The sequence below is a fragment of the Microtus ochrogaster genome, chromosome 6 (assembly GCF_000317375.1).
Source record: "Microtus ochrogaster isolate Prairie Vole_2 chromosome 6, MicOch1.0, whole genome shotgun sequence".
NCBI lineage: Eukaryota > Metazoa > Chordata > Mammalia > Rodentia > Cricetidae > Microtus > Microtus ochrogaster.
This window is the reverse complement of record NC_022013.1, coordinates 15,928,600-15,950,223: the sequence shown is the minus strand read 5'-3', so window position 1 is coordinate 15,950,223 and position 21,624 is coordinate 15,928,600. Positions and strand designations below refer to the sequence as shown.

The window sequence follows — 21,624 nt, the reverse complement described above, 5'->3', positions numbered from 1 at the left end:
GAGGGGTGCACCCACCCACTGTGACAGTGGAACTGATCTATTGGGAGCTCACCAAGGTCAGCGGGACTGGGACTGAATAAGCATGGGATGAAACTGGACTTTCTGAACGTGGTGGACAATGAAGGCTGATGAGAAGCTAAGGACAATGGCACTAGGTTTCGATCCTAATACATGAACTGGCTTTGTGGGAGCCTAGTCTGTTTGGATGCTAACCTTCCTGGTCCTGGATAGAAGTGGGAGGACCTTGGACTTCCTGCAGGGCAGGGAATCTGGACTGCTCTTATTCTCGAGAGGGAGGGGGAATGGAATGGGGGGAGGGGAGAGGGGTTGAGGAGTGGGGGGGAGGAGTGATGTGTGTGAGGAGGGGGAGGGAAATGCAAAACGGGGAGGAGGCGGAAATTTTTTTTGCAACAACTAAAAAGAAATAAACAAAAAAAACATTTTTTCTCATTTTCATTTCATAAAGTATTTTCAATAATATATTTGCTAATACCTTCTTTCACATCTGATCTCTCTTTTTGAAAATCCCTTAAGGTATTAGACATCCTGTTTAAAACTTATAATTTCCTCTCTTGTTCCCATATTGAATGCTCCATAGTTTCCCCCATCCCCTTCATTCCTGCTCACTTCCCGGGGAAATTTTTTAGATTCTATCTTCCAAATTCATAGACTTAAAAATCTCTGCCGCCGGATGGTGGTGGCACATACCTTTAATCCCAGCATTCAGGCGGCAGAGGCAGGCAGATCTCTATGAATTTGAAGCCATCCTGGTTTACAAGAACTAGTTCCAGGACAGGCCCCAAATCCACAGAGAAATTCTGTCTCAAAAAGCAAACAAACAAACAACAACAACAAAAAATAAAAAACAAAAAAAACCCTCTTCTGTCAAACTGCCAAGACTACTTTCTCTTTATCTTTCATTTTCATTTTAAAGAACCATGCTTTCATCTCACAGAATTATATATTTTCATATCTTTATAAAGATATGTGTGATGGAGGAAGGTCATTGGTTAAATAAAAAGAAACTGCTTGGCCCTCATTGGTTAGAAGATAGGTGGGAGGAGTAAACAGAACAGAATGCTGGGCAGAAGAGGAAGTGAGGTCAAACTCGACAGCTCTCCTCTCGGAAGCAGACGCCTCAGAGAGACACGATGCTCCACTCTTGCGGGCAGAGGTGAGAGCTCTGCTCTCTGAGGCACATGCGATGAAGCTCCGACCCAGGATGGACATAGGCTAGAAGCTCCCTGGTAAGCCACCTTGTGGGCTACAGCAGATTATTAGAGATGGGTTAGTCCAGGTGCGAGAGTTAGAAGAGAAAAGGGCTAGAGCTAAAGAGCCAAGCAGTGTTTAAATGAATACAGTTTGTGTGCTGTTATTTCGGGCATAAGCTAGCCAGGCAGCCTGGGGTGCTGTGGATGCAGCCCGCCGCTCCTATTTCAACATATGTGTGTGTGTTATATATGCTTGTTCATATGGGTGTTGTATGTATTTGTGGACATGTATACATAAATATTGAACATACGGGAAAGGCTGACATGAATTCTTCTTCTATTCTCATGCACTTTATTGTTTTAGACAAGGTCACTCTATGAACTTGGTATTCATCAAGTAGTGAAAATAGGTGATCAATAATATCTGGAGATCAAACTCTCTCTGCCTCCCAGCACAGTGGTTACAGTTCCATGATGCCATGAGCCAGGGTTTTTCAAAGGTGCTAGGGTAGATATCTGGCCCTCCTTCTTGAGCAGCTTAATCTGTCTTCACAGTTCCGCTGATGTGTTCTTTTTCTGCAACTTCATTCCTATGAATACCTTGGTCTTTCCTTTGATTGTTCATTCCTTATCTTGGAAGGTTTATGGACACAGAGGTTTTTGTTTCTTATTCAGACACTGAAAATCAGAATGGAAATTTTACAATGTGGGCTAAGTTTATTACTGAGTAGAGATCACTGGCTGATGATTACATGAGAGACTAATATTCAATGGCGATTACTTATATTTTTCATAAAGCTGTTCATTCTGTGGAAGAATGCTCTGCTTTTCTGCATTGAAGAAGTAAAGTCAGGCTTGGATCCCAGAACTCAGTGTACAGAGTACACTGCATGTCTGTTGGCTGCTGCATCTGCAGGGAAACTTCATCTCTGGCTAATTGTTAGTTCCATTTTTATAAGTCAAGGTTAAAGGTAAAAGTAACCTGTTGTCTATCATCCTGAACAAGGACAAATGGACTGAGGTTTAACATCTCTCTTTATTACCAGCCTCTGCTGTCCCCCTATTTGGTGTTCAAGCCCAGGCTCTAGGATAAAGTGAGCAGCCCAGTGATAAACAGCTGTAGTGAGGCAGGCATACCTAGAACCTGCTTGGGTTAAGCTACAGGCAGCCGTCTCCCAACAGTGCACTTAGCAAGCTGCTTCCACTTGTGTAGGTCTAAAAGCACACCCCTTAGGAAGCAATGGAGTTCCTCGAGAGCCTTCAGTAATTGCCCTTGTGTGCCAAAACAAATTCCGAAGCATATCTCAGAGCTAAGGCCAGTTCACCAATGCATTCTATGCAGGATTTGGATACATGCACAGCAATACAAAGTAATGTAAGGGAAAATCCTTTATTTTCAATTTATGCAAAAGCATGATGGGTATGCATATGACTAAAATTAGATGCATCGTGGGGTAAGATATGTGCAATGAATAGAGGCTTACATAACACAAGCCTATCAATAGAAATAGAAAACAGCTCACATGCTATCCCTAGCAACCATCTCCTCTCTCCCAGAACCTACAAAAAGAAGTTCCAGACGGTGAGCAGGGGCTCTTGAATAAATCCCATTAAAGCTCATTGTTCTCTTAGACAGTATCTGACTTGTACTTTCATTTTGTTTTTTAATTTGATTCCTTGCTATATTGTTATTTGTGTGCATGACTTCAAATCTTCGAATAAAATACCAAGAATCTTTAGAGACAAGGTCCCAGCAGAGACCACCAGTGACAGTGAAAGGCGTTCTCATGAACTCACTCCTAGTATAGCCTGGAAGAGAAACTATTCCTTCCTCTATCTGTTCTTCAGTCCTACGATTCCAGCAGTTTGTTTACATTTCTGGTCTACCTTTATCTGTCTTCTATTTTCTTTGATTTGTGGGGGGTAGCATTTTTAATTCTTTATAAAATCTCTTTATGTAGTTTAGGAGGTGTTAAAAGGGAGACTTCATAAATTTGTCCGTGCTTAAACAGGATGACCCCAAATCAGTTTGTCTAAACCACAATACTGCTAAGCCTTATTATTAATATGAAGGTCACTTGCTCTTAGAGGATTCTCCAATGTTTTATTCTACTGTCAAACTTTGCTTCTTGCTCTCACAGATGGGGGCTGCAACTGGGCCCTCCAACATGTGTGATAACAGCTGGCACCGATGGAGAAGTTTTCTTCCATCCAGATTTCTGTGTGCATCTGTATGTGCCACAGTACAGTTACAAAACACAGGAGCTCTGTGGCAGTCTTTTCTTATTTTATGCTAACAACACGTTTCTGAAATATTTTACCAGGGTTTTTATCCTCTTATATTCTTGCCCATAATTTCAACATGAACCCTCTTTAAAACAAGTGTCTCTTAAGTGAGGCATTGAGGTTAAGAAAAGTCAGGATATAACTTAGCAACCAGAGACCTCGTTTGGCTGTCTACACATGCCACCTGTCTAATAAGCATGCACATGGCAGCCTGAGACATTTACCCACAAGTACTATGTGGACCCTCCCAAATCTGAGCAATCCACATAGCAATCGGACAGCAGCATCAGCCCCAACTGCATCCAGCTGCACACGCACCCCTCTCTGACCAATGGAATAAGCTTCTTCTCAGTTCAAGGAAGATTAAATTTAGACACATTCTATTCATTCATCCTTTGATGTAGCTTGAACTGGTTTGGGATTATGTGTAATAAGGCAAAACTGTGTTGCCAAGTAAAGTTATAGGGAGAACCCTCTATTTACCACCTCATGGTTATGTATAATCAAGAAAGCACATGATTAATATCAGATACGTTATGGAAAGGAACAATCAGAGTAGAAAATTTATTCTACCAGAAAGGACCCCAAAGACTAACCTGTGCAGCTAGGGTATCTTCATTTATGTGTGGCACTGTCAAACATGAGGGTTCATTTCTTTCTGTTCTGTACCACTGCTTTGTTAGGGACAGTTTCCTTCAATACTCAGCAATCTCTTTGTGTTTTTATTACATTCTCGAGTAAGAGGTCTCTAACACTCAGCCTAAATCTAAATCATCAAGAACAGTATCACCAAGGATGGGGTGGTATAGGAAGCAAATGCAGTGTTTGCCACAAAACATATACACTCCTTGAAACCTCAAACAAACCTAGGAAGGCAATTGCCTGTCACAGGAGATAAGCAGGCATATATGCAGAGGGAAGAAGACAGAATACAAGACATGCTAAAGTACAAGAAACCAAGCCTCACACTAAGGTGCAAGTGCATTTTGAATAACTTTGAAGTACAGGAAATTAATGACTATTCAAGGCATACTTGCGCACAAAAGGAAATGAACTATACAGAAGAAGGCCCAAGTTAGCACCTTCTGCAGAATTCATTTCCCATCCCAAGATGCAAGTGTTTACAGGTCAAGGGCTGCAGGAAGAGTAACAACACATCTTTTACCCGAGAAAAGCTTTCCTTACACAGACGTTAAATATTTCCTTAATCCTTAAACCTCTAATTAGAGGTCTATTCCAAAAGTTAAATATGCAATTGCCCAATCTCTCCACCCCAGCATTAAAAAAAAAAAAGTCCAGGTGGCTCAGTGTGCATTCAGCTCTTTGGTGCATCCTGTAATAACCCTATTTTGTATTTATCCCACATCTTTCATCTGAATTCTGTAAACCCTTTACAAACAGGATCTCATTAATCCCTAAAACCTGCTGAGAGACCCTTGACCAGAACAATTCTCCCAAATCTACAGATGAAAACAAAGGGTACTTTGAGCATGCCTTCCCCTTTTCAAACAACTGCATCACAAGGGAAGATGATAATTAGAGGCTCACACTATAATGGGAAGAAAGCAACCTTGCTTGAAAAAAAACCAACAAGCATTGCTCAGCTTTAAAAATATTTTTGAGACTTTTTTAAATTAAGAAAGTACAAATTGAGAAGGTACATCGTCTTTTAAAAATTACAGCCACAGAATATCTGGTCAAGAGTGGGACCTCCAAACTCGGTACCTCTGCAACACATGCCAACACATGGCCAAATGGAAATCCAAAGAGGATACTCCGAGGAACCATAACACTCACTTCAGCATTTGTTCCTGCCCAAGTTCACTCAGAAGCCTTTGTTCACGCAGCAGGAATGAGGCACATGCTCTCCCCAGAGTGACTCCACTGGAGACTGTGACTCTGTCACCCTCAGGCAGCTGGAGGTGGGTACTTTGTTGCCTCTTTGAATGAGTGTACATTGACCCTCAGATTTCCTTCTTTTAGCTAAGATGCTCTGGAGAAACTTTTCCTTCAAAATTGCCACGTCATTCTGACTCTTTTTACAGGACCTGATGCAGGCAAGTCTTGCTCATTCTAATACTAATTGCTCTGCCTGAAAGTGTCCATGTCTGCCAGTTGTTTGAACATGTGAATCTGACCAGAAAACAGTAGCTACTGCACAAAAAGAGAGATTCCTCCATACGTGTGCATGTCTATACCCCTAACCCTTTCCTTTCTTTGGGGAGAGCATTGACTGGAGAATTACTTACTGTAATAGTAAACCTTCCTATGAGAAAAAAAGTTCCTGAAAAGATGCATACTTTCTGGAACCTATGTACACTTTGTCATGGGCCATCTTTAACAACCTCAATAGCCATGACTTGCCCATCTTTATGTCTGAACTAACACATTTATTATTGACAAATAAAGCCTTTTGGGGTATATTAACTTAAGAGGTCATGAGCTCTCAATGACCAAGAGGCTGAGTGTCCTCAGCTAGCAACTGATATAACCTTCCTATCTAATAGTTTCCAAATGTATTGGATAAGAGTCTTTGCTGTTGCTATAAAAACTTCATCAAACTGCTACCACATTGAAATGTAAAATTTGAGGTACTTCAAATCTGTGTTCTCTGAATACTCGGTGCTCTGTGGTCATGGTCCCTCATAGCCTACTCTAGAATAAAATACATCTCAACCCCTTTGGCATGAGAGTTGTGTTTTGATGTTGATACTTTACCTTTTTTGTCTCAACTTTTTGTTGGCTCTGTGGGTCTCAAGAGGCTGAACCATTGCACTTGTTTACAAAATCTTCTCATGGACTCTGTGGGAACATTCTACACTTGCTAGCTGTGTGACTCTTTATTTTATTAAAGGCGGAATCCATATTTCTTTTTTTCCGGTAGAGGATTTCTCTGTAGTTTTGTAGACTGTCCTGGAACTCGTACTGTAGACTAGACTGACCTCTAACTCACAGAAATCTGACTGCTTCTCCTCTTTAGTGCTGGGATTAAAGACCTTCGACATGACTGCATGGCTCAGAATACATATTTCAATGAGAGAACACTCCATGGACTAAGCTCCTTTGTTCATCGATGATATTACTAAGAATCAAACATGATTATCTCATGAATTTCCTAAAAATCAATAATACTCTTAATTTTTTAGTACACATACATAGATCCATATCTAGTACTTTTTAGGTGTTACGAATAAAATATATTTGTTGAAGCCTAACACCAAATGTGGGTACATTTGGAGATGATAATTAAGATCAATATTTACATTAAGAATCTACCTCTTACTATCATTACATCTTCCCTATGAGTTAATCTAAATGAGTTGATCAACCAGCTGTTAAAAGAATCCATCCTCAGGAAGGCTGACTCACACTGAGACAAGCTAAAGAGGTGGAAAGGATAATTATTCCTTTAATGTGCCTTTCTTTCCCAGAATCCCTCAGTGCAGCTCCATAAACATTCTGTCGGGTATGCGTTCCTTTGTGGGTGTTGTAACTCTTCTTTTCTGTATCTAAGATTCTTCCTTTCTTCCAGAAGCTGTACAGGACCCACCTGTGCTCTTTCTGACATTTTGAGCTTCCTTTTCTCTTTGTGCCATGTGGCTGATCTCCATGCCTAGTGCATATGGCACAGTTCTTTCTTTTTCTTCTGTGTCTCTGTCCTCTTGGCAGCTGCAGTGAGTTTGCCAGCTCTGAAGCTTTTTTGTAGACTCTAAGAAAGTTATCCTTACCCTCCTTTTTGAGCCCACTCTTGACTACTTTCATTAAGAAACTTAGAGCCTAAAGAGAGAATGTTAATTTCCCCAATAACAATGATGTCATCAAGGATATTCCCTGATCTTACAGAATGCACACACTTCAAGAAAAGATGTGAGAGAATTCAGAATCCCTCCCCCCTTCTCTGTCTTTTCCTTCACACACACTTCCTCTCTGGCTCTTTCACCATTGCTCCCTCTCCTTTTTCATCACCCTTTTCTGTAAATGCATAAGCCCAAGAAAAGGCAGACAACCCAACAGAAGAACCCTCAACAGACAACAGCTTCATCAGCTAGCACTTGATTTTGCAATCCTAGCCTACAAATGCTGTACAGAGATGAGTTCTCCTTCAAGTCACCAAGTCAACAACGTTTTGCCTGCAGCCCTCAAAGACTAAAAATACACTCAATAGGTGTCTGTAGATTTATTTATAACTGGTATTACATTAGTTGTAATTCTATATAAGGCTTTGATTAGTGTTCTTTGCTCAAAGCTTAGAAGACTGATTCAGAAATTTCTACTTTCCCTGTTTTTGTTTTCTTTGATGATGTTTTATGCAGGCAGATAGCTCCAAACTCACCATGGCTGAAACAATAGAATGTTCGTAGCATGTTTAACTGTATCTACTGATGGGGGCTTAGAGGATTTGCCCTGGCAGTATACTAGACTATAGCTCATCACACTCTCTTCCTTGAATGTTATCCCTTATGTTGACTTCCCTACCTCTCTTTGGAAGCTATGATTCACAGGGCCTCAGAAATAAAGCCATATCTAAACATTCTTACCTTATCTTGCTTGTACATGGATAAATCTGCTCTCACTGTGCCATGGCAGCCACATGATGTGAGATTACCCATAGCCGTATTTTTCACCGCCTCTACTAATTTTCTGCCCATAAAGTACTCACCCCTTAGGCTGTTATCACTTTCCATTTCCTCTTTTAATTATTCTGTAATGTCAAATGTCCTAAATATTAGTCTTTGTATTCATGCTCTGATAACATAATATAAAGGTAATAATAATTCATATTATTACTACTATAAATAAGATGATAAAATGCTTTGTAAATTACTATCTATGAAATACATATATGTATTATATTATTTTGTCTGTACTCAATTGATTAAAATAAAACACAATATATTGAGTAGTCTTTGGCTGAGCTAGACATTTTTTTTCTTATGCTTCTACCAGCTAAAGATGATAGATAAAGTTGTTTGTCTTTCCTTCTAGGAGGGCTCTTATCATTGCATGTTGAGACTGACTTCCCAACCCTGTCCTAGATGCCATGAGAAAATAAAGATAAAGTCCTCCAGAATCTTCTTTGGGATCAGGGATCAAGCCTCCATGACCTCGTTTAACATAATTGCTCTCTTACTCCTGTTCTAGCCATAATGGAAGAAAGAGAAATCTGTACTTCAATGTCTAGCTGGAAAAGAGGGACAAAATTCTATTTATATTAGATATTATTACATCCAAATAATATTTAGATACTTAGGAGACAAAAAATACTTTAAAGGGTTTAATTAAAAGAAAGAGAGAAATAAGAAATAGTATTCATATCACGTCCCACCCATATGGTTTATTTATTTCTCAGCTCAGACACACCACTTAGCAGTGTGGGTTAGTAAGGTACTATACACTTCCTGTCCTCAAGGAGCACTTATGGCCATTGCTAAAAGGTTATAATGGGTCACAGTCGCATAATTATGAAATGGATTATGAAAGCGAAGTAAGAAATTATTTAAAGGTCATAAGTATGTGCAATGATGCGAATCAAGCCTATACTGGAGACTATCAATAGATAGAGAAGTCCCAGGGACGGAAGTGTATAGGACTGCATGAGGCTAAGAAAGTAACGTTCTGGAGAATAGCTCTCCAGCTCTGTGCATCAGATCTTTTTGCCCAGAGGAACTCAAGCATATACTGATGTCAGAGAGGTGTGCGGCAAGAGGAGGCAGTGACCTCTGAAGGGCTCCCTTGAGAGGAAGCAGGAACAGTAAGGACATCCTATCGTCAAGTTGACCCTGTCTGGCAACTTTCTGGTTTTATACTTTGAAGACACTTCCTGGCATGACTCTTCTGTTTTCTATTGCCCTTGAACTAGAACATATGAAATATAAAATATCCCAGGTCATAATTATTCCTTTCGAGATGTGGGCAATCAGAAATTCAGACTGCAAAGCTTATAAACTTCTATTCCAACAAAATTGATAGAAGAGAAATGCTGAAGCAAAGGTACACAAATCCCTCAATTCCAAAGGCAGCTGAACAACCACGAAGGGAAGGTGACCGGGAGCTTCATTTGGATTTTGTACTGAATTTCAGCATAGATCGATGGCTTTATTTGTCCATCTTCCAACTTCACTTATTTATTTCAAACAGCAGGGAACCAAAAAGACCAATTAAAATATTTGCATTGAGGGTACATATATAGACAGTGTGAGAGTTAATATTTTTTGTCAACTTGTCAGTATCTAAAAATCACAGAAGAGGCAAGCCTCAGGCCATGCCTCTGAGGGTTTGTCCAGACTAGGCTAACTAAAGTTAGAAGTTAGGAAACATATCCCACACATGGGCAGGACCATCCCATGGCCTGGAGTTCTAGACTGGAGACAAAGGAGGAAATGATCTGAGCACCAATATTCTTTTCTCCTTTCTTCCTACTGCCTTCAGCTCCTTGCTACCATTCTTTCTCTTCCACGATGGACTGTACCCTCAAACCATGATTCTTTCCTCTTAAATTGCTTTATTAGTATAATTTATCAGAGCAAAAGGAGAAGAAAATAATTCACTCGGGTGCATATGCACACACATTTTATAATATATAGAGAAAATAGCATTACAAAATGAAGGAAACACAATAAAATATTTTTATTAAAATTTTGTTTACCAAAAGAATATTGACACATCACCAGTGATTAAAAAGTCACTTACTTCATGTAATGTTCTGTGACTTTCTCAGTGAGAATGTGTTGACACCAATGTGGCAAACTAAAATCCACTTAACCTGAGAGGTCTTGGGAAGAAATTCTATGGTATTGGAGGCCCTTCTGTCTATATGTTGCTTTCTTGATTAATAAAGAAACTACCTTGGCCTGTTGATAGGGCAGAACTTAGGTAGGTGGGAAAGATGGAACTGAATTCTGGGAGGAAGAAAGTAGAGTCAGAGAGATGCCACAGATCCGAGGCTGGAGATAATGGGCCAAGCAGTGACTTAATACAATTTCTGTATGGTTATTTCAGAGCTAAGCAAGCCATGTGACCAGGACGAACAAGTGGGCCTCCTTGCAACAATTCTAGACACAAAATAACAGAGTTTTACACAGTTTCTTGGTTGACACATTTTTTTTTTCTACATGAACTTGCAGCTAGTATGTGGCACAGTAAAAACTATTTGGATTCTTTAAGAAAAAAAAAAGCTGTGTCTTCCTGATTCACCAGCATGAACGGCTCTGGATCTTTTTGAGAGGTTTGGCTATCAAGCTTATAAATGGGGTTTGTGGATAGTATACTTCAAGTTACTTGGTGACAGCATGGACCAACTAGTTATCAGAATTGAGGGGGTGAGGATGACTCCCACCCAGCAGTCTCAGGCACTAAGGGCCACCACATTGGACTGTGCAGAACAAGCAGGAAGTAACATATATACCCTAGCAATGCCACAGCTTAAGTTTTTAAGAAGTGCTTATCATTTCAAGAAGCATTCCTGGACAGTAAAGAATTACAGATACACAATAAAGACAAACTGAGATGGAAAAGATTTCTAAATGAGACCCAGTGTGTTTAAAATATGTACGTAGGCTTGAGCGAGAGAAGAAAAACAGTATAGTTATAAAAAGAAGTTAAAAAAATTGAAATAAAGTCTTTAAAGAGACAGAGTACAGACAGTTATAGATTGAAAGGAATATAGAAAAATAAGCAACATAAAGACAGAATATACAAACAGAGTCTGGATTATGTATATTATTGTGTTATTTTTGAAATTTTTTACTTCAGAGATATTTGATTCTTGGGACTGCTAAGCTAAGCCAACATACTTATTTCAAAGGTATCTTAAATTCAAAATTTGAGTCTAAGGATATGTTGTTTTGGAAAAGAGTATCTGCTTTTGTTTCCACAGAGGATGAGGACCTATGAATTGCTTCCAGACTAATATGACTTGATTGACCAAGATCCCCTGAAAAGTTGTCTTAAACACCCCAAAAAATTACTTTGCCCAATAAACAGCAAGAAAAAATTGGACAGAACTATGACCATAATCCCAAATATTGTCTATAAATATTTGTTTACATTTAAATGTGGATAAGCTATAAAGATTTGCATTGGTATGGATCTTGCTTATTGATACAAATTTAAGGTCAGTTTTGTTGTGTGTATATTTCTGCTCTTGATTAAAGTATTTTGTTTGTGCAGCTCATTTAAAATGTAATATATAATTAATAAATATAGGTTAATAGGTAGTCATCTATAATAATCAAGCTTGTAGTCATGTTAGTTAGATTTCCTAGATATTCAGAGATGTATTTCAGGTGGATAAACATTCTTCAAACCTTTCAAAGACTACAGAATATGGCACTTAAAATATTTTAAAAATTTTAGTCTTATCATGACAAGGAGACACATCTACTCCTGGCAGCACTATTACTTCAAGAAGAAGATGGGAATTGAAGAGGTTCTTTATGAAGTTGGTTAGCCATTTGGGCAAAAAAAAAAAAACTGCTCTTGCCTGGACTGGTTGATGAACTGAACAAACAGGACCCAAAGATAAATGACTGCTAAACTTGCATAAAGGTGAGACAATTCTTTGAGGTTCCTGCTTAATGAATGAGTCTGCAAGACATTGTGTAAAACACAGAAGAAAGTGACTGACAAACTGCCAATATAGGTGGAACTGTCTTTGAAATTTCCTGCTTCATATTAAAGTGTGCTGGATACTATGGGCCTGTAAGCTTAAGATGGATGCCTCAACGATACAGAGAAATTTGTGTGACTGTTCAGGCAACAAGATGCCTCTGTTAGTTCTAGAGTATTGGGAGTTGCTTACAATGCACTTCCAGTTTACTTAGGTAATATTATATCCTTCTGGAGTCTCTGCTGGAGTTGAAGAATTGATAGTTATAATTATAGTTTTACTTAGTTATGATAAAAGATAAAATAGACATAAATATTGTAACTATAATTCTTACTTGATACCTGCTTTGTTATATGTAATTTTACTATATTAAAGTTAAAACCTTTCTTTTTATTTAAACAGAAAAGGGGAGGTGATGTTGATTTCCATCTGCATGCTATGAACACTACTGATTAATTAAACAACTGCGGGCCTATAGCAGAGCTATAGGGGAAAAGAGCTGGGGTAGGGGGAACTAAGCTGAATGCTGGGAGAAAAGGAAGCAGAGTCAGAGAGAAGCCATGTAGCCCTGGCAGAGACAGATGCCAGTTGGAATCTTGCCATTAAGCCACAGCCATGTGGCAATACGCAAATTACTAGAAATGGATTAAATTAAGATGTGAGAGTTAGCCAATAAGAAGTTAGAGCTAATGGGCCAAGCAGTGTTTTAAATAATATAGTTTCTGTGTGATTATTTTGGAGCTAAGCAGCCAGGAACTAACTAGCCACCTCCTACTACAAGAATGAATGGGACCGTTTGTTCTCTCCATGTTCCTAGTATCCAGTCTTTGAAGAAGATAGTCTCATTGTATTCAAGCTGTATGAACCTTATGCTTGTGCGAAGCTGATACTTATATATGTTTCTGGCTGAAAAGCAGATTCTTAATGGCAGGGTCCATGTCTGTCTCTCTGAAATACTAAATGGTTTCTTCCATTGGAAGGAGTGCTGAGAATATTTGTTACATTGGTAATTTTGTAGAAAAAAAATGTTGCTATTATGGGGAAGGGAGAATTGTTATTTAGTAAAAGGTACAGCTGGACTGGTGTTTTAGTTAATACAGCAATGACTTTGCAAGCATAAGGACCTGAGTTTGATACCAGGTGTGGTGGCAGGTACCATAACCTCAGCACCTGGTAGGTAGGGACATACAAAATCTTGAAGCTCATAGGCCAGCCAGAATATCCTAATTGGTGAGCTCATAGCCAATGAGAGATAATCTCCCAAAGAAATGGAAGGTCTTGCTGGCCTCCATGAAAGGTTATCTTATGGCCCCCATATGACCTCCACATGGCTTCCGCCTTATTTGGGCATGTGTATGTGCGCACACATACCACACACACACACACACACACACACACACACACACACAAATAAAATAAAATGTAGAGATCAAGGGTAAACTTAGAGTGTCCCCCCTCTCTGAATATTCTAATTCCATTTAAAGCTTCTGCTCCAATTGCCAAGTTTCTGAGTAATTTTCTGTAGCTCAAAACCTGTGTCTTCTAAGAACTCCCCACCTCTTGTGTGTCTTGTGTGTGTGTGTGTGTGTGTGTGTATGCGTGCATGTACGTGTGTGTGTCTGTACATGTTTGAGAGAGAGAGAGAGAGAGAGAGAGAGAGAGAGAGAGAGAGAGAGAATTTACATCCCAGAATTTACTATCATTTCCTTTATTTATCAGGCCCTTTTTTCACTGAAAGTGACAGCAGCAACTTAGGGTGAGGATGTCCAGAACTGGTGTCATCGACACTAAAAAGAATAGCAATGAAGAATTGCATGAAGTCCTGCCAGATCTAACTGCTGCCAGGCCAAGGCTCACAGCATACTTCTGAGTCGCAACCATATTCTCACATCTGGCCTGACAAGCTATGTAAAATAAATTTGCCAGGTGAGAACTCTGTTGACTTTTCACAAGATTTATCCTTTTAACTCTACACTGTGGCTTCTTAGCCACAGTGCTGGTGTTAGAGTTTGCATCCTACTGAGAGAAAAAAAATGGGACTCCTTTTAAGCTGGCCATCTTAGCATCACCACCAGATTGCCAAAAGTACCTTAAAACCAGACAAAGTAAGAATCTTTCTAACACAAGACTGTTGCTTCTGCCCAGGGATTGCTGTGAGTGCATCCCGATTCCAGAAGGTTTCAGGGTAAACATCTTCACCAGCTGAACTTTCATTCTCCTTACCTTCCTTCATCTTGTAAGGACCCCTAATGCCCAAAGAGGAACTGATTCTCTTCTTTTTTTTTTTTTTTGAGACAGGGTTTCAAGTAGCCCAGGCAGGTCTTGAATATGCTACATAACTGAAGTTGTCCTTAAACGTTAGTCTTCCTGCCTCCACTTCCAGCAGTGGGCCACTGCTTTGGGCTCAGATGCACATTTTTCACTAAATAAAACCAAATTTTATTAAAATGTTCTTAATTTCTGGCCCACTGTAATCAGGTCAATGGCTTAATGCTGTAAATAAAATAGGAACATGCTGAAGATAGGAATTCTTGTTAATTCCTCAAGCAGCATTTCAAAATCTGCAAATGAAGCCTTCACAGACAGAAATATCCATGGAAGATGATTCAAGGTGGGAATAAAAAAAATCCCAAAATCTAAGACTTAGGAAGAAATTAAACACTTGCTGGTTGTTATTTTGCATCTCACCTACTCCTCAAATTACTATAGTTTCCTCAGCAAATGTCACTCAATTGTTATTTGAAGACCTCTAATGGTAAGGAACTTAAAACCACTGACCTCTAATGGTAAGGAACTTAAAACCACTGAAGGCATTTGTTTCAATAGTATAATTTCTAAGCTCTGAAGTTTCCTGTTAATGTTGGTCAAAGTCTTCTTTCTAGCTAGACTACTACTACAGAAATCAGATCACTCCAAGTCTGTCTAGTTTGGTTTTTGCACATTTCGGGCCGTTTCTGAATCTGTCTCTTTTCATATGTCTCATTTTGAGACAGCACTAGGTTGCTTGTGTCCAGTCTCTCACATTAGTCATTCTAGTGATACCACCAGGAGAATTAAGGAAACAATGGGGATAATGTCTTAGCTGTGTGTTTGAGTGATAAGGAGATGGGTGGAAGCACCACAGATGCTGAATTCACCATCTTCTACACTACCTGACTGCCCACTGCATGGGGTACAAGTGTGGTGGGAGGGCAGGAGTTAGGGGAAGGGAATCAATGAGCATATAAAAGCCCCTTAGCAGAGAAATCCCTCCCCTGAATAAAACATGTGATCAAACAGAAAATGTGCAAGCCAAATTCCTGGGCTGGGAATAGGAAGGTTTCTGTATCAAGAGCCTCCTCTGTTAGCCAGAGAAGCCATGCTGCACACCTGAGCTTTCACATCTTCCTGCGTCCTCCACAGTCAATAGTAAGGATCTATGCATCTCTGATTCCTGAATTTCATTGGAGTTTTTTAAATGTAAGTATATATATGGTCAAGTTGGCTGCAGTAGAGACTTTAAGAACGTCTTGAAAGGAAGACACAAGTAAATATTCCAGAGAGGATTCAAGAATGATTTCCCACTAAAGAAATGTCAACTATTTAAAAGAATTATGTGTTTCAAAAATTAAAGGATTAGAATTTTTCATCCAGCCCTAGTAATTAAGAAAACAGACTTGATCCATAATCCCACCGTTCAGGGGCTGGGGCAGCAAGCCTGAGAGTTCCAGGGAAAGTCTCCCACAAGAATAAACCAAACAACCAAATACTATGGCATTGGGCTGAGTAAGGGAGGTTGCATCCCCTTGCTGAAGCTTGGTTGCTGTTGTAAGAGCCAAGGTTCTTCTGTAAGCCCCACATGTCCAAGGGCAAGGTAACTTCCTAAAATTGGGGGAGTCATAGTTTTGGGGAAACAATATGTCTGGTGTTTTTACCTCTCAAAACAAGAGTTGGTTGTTTTTTTCCTACTACACCAGATGTACTTGATCACATGTATATGGGAGGGACATAGGTAGAAAATACATCAGGATGCAGTTTTGTCCCTGATTGGACCTGATAGGAAATGCAAAGGTTTGTCTTTTTAAGCCCCCTTAAAGTGTGACTCTTGCAGGAAATCAGAGTGATTCTGACCAGAGTTCATTTTTCTAGTCAATACTTAAGTCAACTTGCTTCAAATCAGTCTCAAAACTGGGAAACTAGTTTTTCTCTCCAAAACCTCAGAATAAACTCTGTGCTATTATGAACAAGTTATTTGATGTCCTTGTACCTCAAGTTTCTAGAACTGTAGAAACCTGCCACAGCAAGAATATTAATTTCAATGGCTAGCCAGATACTAGGAGAGTTAAGCCAATGTGGCCTCATTAGAATAATTGGATGCAGTGATTCCTGTTGTGCATTTCATGTATCCTTGGCAGTTATGTTATCAGAAGCATACTGTGAGTGGTGCAGGCATGTGAAGGCCTACTCTAAAAACACTTCGGGGACAATTGTGTCTGTATATCCATCTTACTGTGGCCCAAAAACACCAGGAGAAAGAGATACAGGTTAGAAGGGAGAGTACTGGTTGACTCTAAGGAGACCATTCTGGCAGTTCCATGGATTATCTGTCTGCCCAATATGTACCTGCTCAAATTGTCCATGCCCGTGGTCCAAAGACAGCCTCACACACTCAAAAGGCTTGACATGGCAAGACTCAAGATCGGATCTGTTGGCATATTTTTGTACATAATCTTAAAAGTGAGAAGCGGGTGATTAAAGGGCCCTTGGGCTTGAAAACTTAATCAAACCTCCTCCTCTTCCCCTTCTTCTTCCTTCCATTTTTGTCTTTCTCCCCCTTCCTCTTTACTCCTCTGCTTCCTCTTCCTTTTCCTCCTCCTCATTCTTCTCTTCTCTTTCTCTCCCTTCTTTCTTGCCTATTCATATTTTATTTTTTTCCATCTATTTTAGTCTCAGAATAAATGACATCTGTATCATCTTATGGGCTCCCGATTATTATTTTTGACCTTTAGGCTGGTTCATCCTCTACATTCCCCATGTTTCATTATCAATTATTATGAATAAATGAATAGTTCTTTATATTCAAATCATACATAGTACACTGTGAGAAAGATAACACACACACACAAAGAAAAAAAACAACCCCCCCCAAAAAAAACGTAGTTTGCACCTGAGATGCAGACAGGGTCATGTTCATGCTGCCTTCCATGTGTGTCACTTCTGCTGTACCACACCACACTCCACCATAGATCTTAGCTTTGAGGTTGAGATGAATTGTTCAAATGTCTGGAATCCTGTCATAGTACATGGAATAGAACCATATTCCTAACCACAGGACAGTGCTGTGTGAGATCATGTGATAGGGAAGTATGTATATGTTTCAGTAGCTCATTTGTTCAAACAACTGCTATACACAGTAGGATTCTGATTTCATAGAGTACTTGGTCAGCTCTATTAGGAGGTTCTGTCCTGGAATAGTGTGATTAAAAAGAAATCATATGATCATAAAGCTTGACTTCCAACTACTGCTGTCTGTGTTACCATCAATATTTATTGCATGATACAATTTCTGTCTATTTAAAACATTCTTGTATCCATGAGGTCCCTTCTTTCCAGAGGTCAATTCACATCATCATCATGTGCTCACGAACATCTCGACAGCTAGATGCTGTATATAGCTCGAAAACCAAGAAGAGAAGGTTCCATTGCAAATTCTATTGCACTGGGAATATCAACAGCAAAGAAGCAAGATAACAACAAACTGCAGCCTTCAAAAGACATGAGTTCATCTATGCATGTGATGTCAGGGGACAAAGCCCTGGAAGAAGGCATACATTTTACAAATAATTGAAATAATTGCCAGAATTGAAAGAAATAGCAAAATTCCATTTATAAATCAGTAGTACTCTTTAGCTAATTAGAATACTCTAAGCCTTACCATTTCAGAGTGGCAAATATCACAGATTAACAGTCAGTGACTATGGAGAAAGAGTTGGTGTCTAAGAGAAAGTCAGATTCTCAGAAGTGAGGTTCTGTGCCACAGCATATGGCTCCCACATCCTACTTCTCTGAAAACCTAGACAATGACCATCTGTAAACACAACCACTATTTATGCTTTGCCAGGCCACAGTGAAGAGCATGGCAGCAAAGATGACAGATACATATGGAAACTGTCCTTCTGAAATTCAGACCTCCCTATGATCTGTTATACTTAATGGGTTCCAGCATAGAATAAATAATAAAGAGTCACCACAACATAATCAAGACAAATTAAAGTTGATGAGTTTGAGACCTTGATGGCAGATGAACATGGTCCCAAGATACGAATTATGGCTCATGAAGGTAAAGTGGAAGGAAGCATTCTGCTGAGGCCGCCCAGCTGCTAGGCTGTGCATGGCACTGCCGAGCAGGAGCTGTACCTTCTGTCAAGGCTGGTCTTGTGGCTTCCTGCCACCAACACTCACCATTTTTGCAGAGCAGGAGAGCCAGAAAATCATGAGAAGAGGAATTGAGGAAGAGCAAGAGGCTGGGGGCCTGTGCTGTCACAAAGCTCAATGTGATGGTTTCCTTTGATGGAGCTGTATCTGCATAGATAGCTGAAGATGACAGGCTTGTGTTCTTGGTCACCGGGTATGGTTCTTGAAACATGTATATAACCGAGCTGCCGGAATCAAAAAGAGCTGAAATCTCTGCAAAAAAAAAAAAAAAAAAAAAAAAAAGAAGAAGAAGAAGAGAACATACTTTCAATCACATAGCCACTAAGCTACTTGAGGTATGTATAAGGCCTGCTCATTATTTCCTTGCACAAAGCACTGTGTGAGCAGTGTTTAAAAAAATCAGACAATGGGCTTCTTACTAATTTTGAGGCAGATCAGATCTATTCTTGTGTATATGTTCGCATGTGCAGATGAGCATTCGGGTTGATACTGGAGATATGTCCTCCCCTGTCACTCTCTACTTTATTGAGACACTGAACATAGAGATCGTGAACTGGTTAGACTGGCTGGCCAGTGAGCTCAGGACTCTTATTATCTCACGTCTTCTAGTGAAACTTCTTCTTTATCTTGTTTTCTACAGTGGTGCTGGGTATCCAGACTCAGACTCTTATGCTTGTGGGGCAAACATGCTGCTGGCAGAGCCATTTGCCCAGTCCTCTGCATCCATTGTTTATAATTACAAATGTGATTAAGGAAGTTGATCAGAACACTAACCCTTTCTTGGTATCACTACGTTGTTTAGTGAGACAGTCTTTGTAAAGCACTGAGGAGGATTGCCCAGCAGGGTTTGGACTTATGGAACCTCTATGTTGCAAGAAAGTGTCACCTAGAGCTGGGGAGATAGCTCAGTTGGTAAAGTGTTTGCTGCACAATTGTCAGGAGGTGATTTTAGACCTCCAGCACCTATATAAAAAGATAGGTGTGGTGGCGTGTATAGGTAACACCAGAGCTGGGGAGGCAGAGACAGGAAGAACCCCAGTGTTCCTTGACTAGTCTAGAAATTGGTGAGTACCAGATTAGTTATGAAATCTTGTCCCAGAAGATAAAATGAAGAGCAACTGAGGAAGGCATTTATTAATGATCTCTGGACTCCACATAAGTGTTAATGTATCATGAGTACACACATACACCAGTCCACAATGCCGCAAATACACAAACACAGAAAAAGAAGAACATTTAACCTAAGTCCATCTCAGTTGCCTTAAGTAAAATGTCACATTGTTGACTGTATGTCAGCTAACATGCTGAAATATTGAAATACTTATTCTGCCAAGGTCCAGCTTGATCTTGAGCTAGATTTGACTTTCTTCTTTTTATATCCAGGTATGAAAGGAAAGTTGCCTTGTATAGTAAGACAATTTAGATCTGTGTGCACACATCTGACTGGAAGACTATGTGGTAAGCTTGAGTTAATATGGATATGATAGGTTTCTTTCCTTCTCAAATGAAGGGTGGAGGGTTTCTAATCTTTCTCAACATTCCCTGGGTATGTGTGGGACACTGAGAACATAAGCACTTGAACTTACTTCGTAATGCCCTTGCCACTTTTCTGCCTTGTGAAAACTCTGATGTAGTCATGCCACCGAATTAATGCTACAAGTTTATGCATACAGTCTGCCAGACCAGGACTACAGTGCAATTTGGGCAAGGTTCAGAAAGAATGTTCAGTTTTAATCAAGGAAGTCATATCAGTGATTCTTATGTTAAAAATAGGAGGCATACACATATGGCCGTGAAGATGTTGGCTCATGATCTGCTTGATACAGGTGTTTTCCTTAAGGACTTAACAGGTGCATTTTGAGCTAGTATTTTCTAGTTAACAAAATAAAAGCCTTTACTTGATGTTTATGTATACAGACAAATGTATATATGATTCATAATATATGAAAAAACCATATTAGACATGGGCATATAGATTATGATTTTTTTCTTCTTCTTAGGACAATAAGTTAAAAACAGAACATGTATAATTAGATGTGCCACACAAAAATGTTCTCATTCTTTCCCTGAAACTAGTATTAATTATTCCTAATGCTTAGACATTGTTTTAATATAAAACTTAATTCAACAACATTTGTAAATTCTGCTTTTCAAACATTTTCTTCTGTTTCATGACAGGAAATAAAGCTACTGGAATGGGTTTAGTTTCCCCATATTACTTATAAATAAATTCTAAAATATATTCAGTGAATTTTATTTTTATTATTATTTTAACTTCTGATAGTATAACATTTCAAAAATAGTAAGAGCAAGCGTTTGGAGAGAATTTGTATGCTGTATGCAGTATGCACTGAGTGATAAACATGATCCCTATTATAAAATTCTGCATTTCCTACTCATTATAAATGCAGAAATCAAGGAAATTTGAGATTAAATACTTAACTACTGTCTCAGAGGGACAATGGTAAATGAATAAGAACCAGAACACAGATTCTTTCTGTAGAGATTCAGTGGCAAGTGAATTAAGTAAGAGAAAATAGTGCTTACAAAGGGAACTATTATAATGGTTAAAACTTATGTTTACAAGTATTTATGATATATGCAGGAAGTAATTATAAGATGAAATATGTGGCATAAATACAAGATACACCATGATTGCCACATCTCCACTATATCAAATGTAATCAATATTTTTGTTCATTTGTTTATTAAATGATTGTGCAGTTAGCTTTAACTTTCTAGATTTGTAATCAACTTCCAAATTTATTATCTTGCAGTTTCAGTGATGAAAATATTCAAGTGATAGAAGTGATCAGTCAACAATGAAAGGGAGCTGAAGGCAAAGAGGTACACATGGATAAATCATGATCAGGTATATGTATATTAGCAGGAAAACCAATCATGTCAAGTCTACCAGCGTGGCTGAGAGGATCAATAAGTCTGCAACCAAGCCTGAGGGTCTGAGGTCAGTCAGTTCAGTGCAGGCCATGAGGTAGACTGAAAGGAGCTGCTCATAAAAGTTGTGCTCTGGCATCACAGGTGCCCTAGCATGCTGGCAAACACACACACACTCTCTCTCTCTCTCTCTCTCTCTCTCTCTCTCTC

The 21,624-nt window shown here is 39.3% G+C and overlaps 1 protein-coding gene across 1 annotated transcript in view; it reads right to left on the bottom strand.

Annotated features, from left to right (window-relative positions):
• Positions 1-21,624, bottom strand: part of Cntnap5 (contactin associated protein like 5) — a 964,727-nt gene that overhangs the window by 119,817 nt on the left and 823,286 nt on the right. Inside the window, exon 19 of the mRNA XM_013346685.2 lies at positions 18,547-18,771. Coding sequence (XP_013202139.1) covers positions 18,547-18,771 — 225 coding nt within the window. The remainder of the gene's footprint in view (positions 1-18,546; positions 18,772-21,624) is intronic.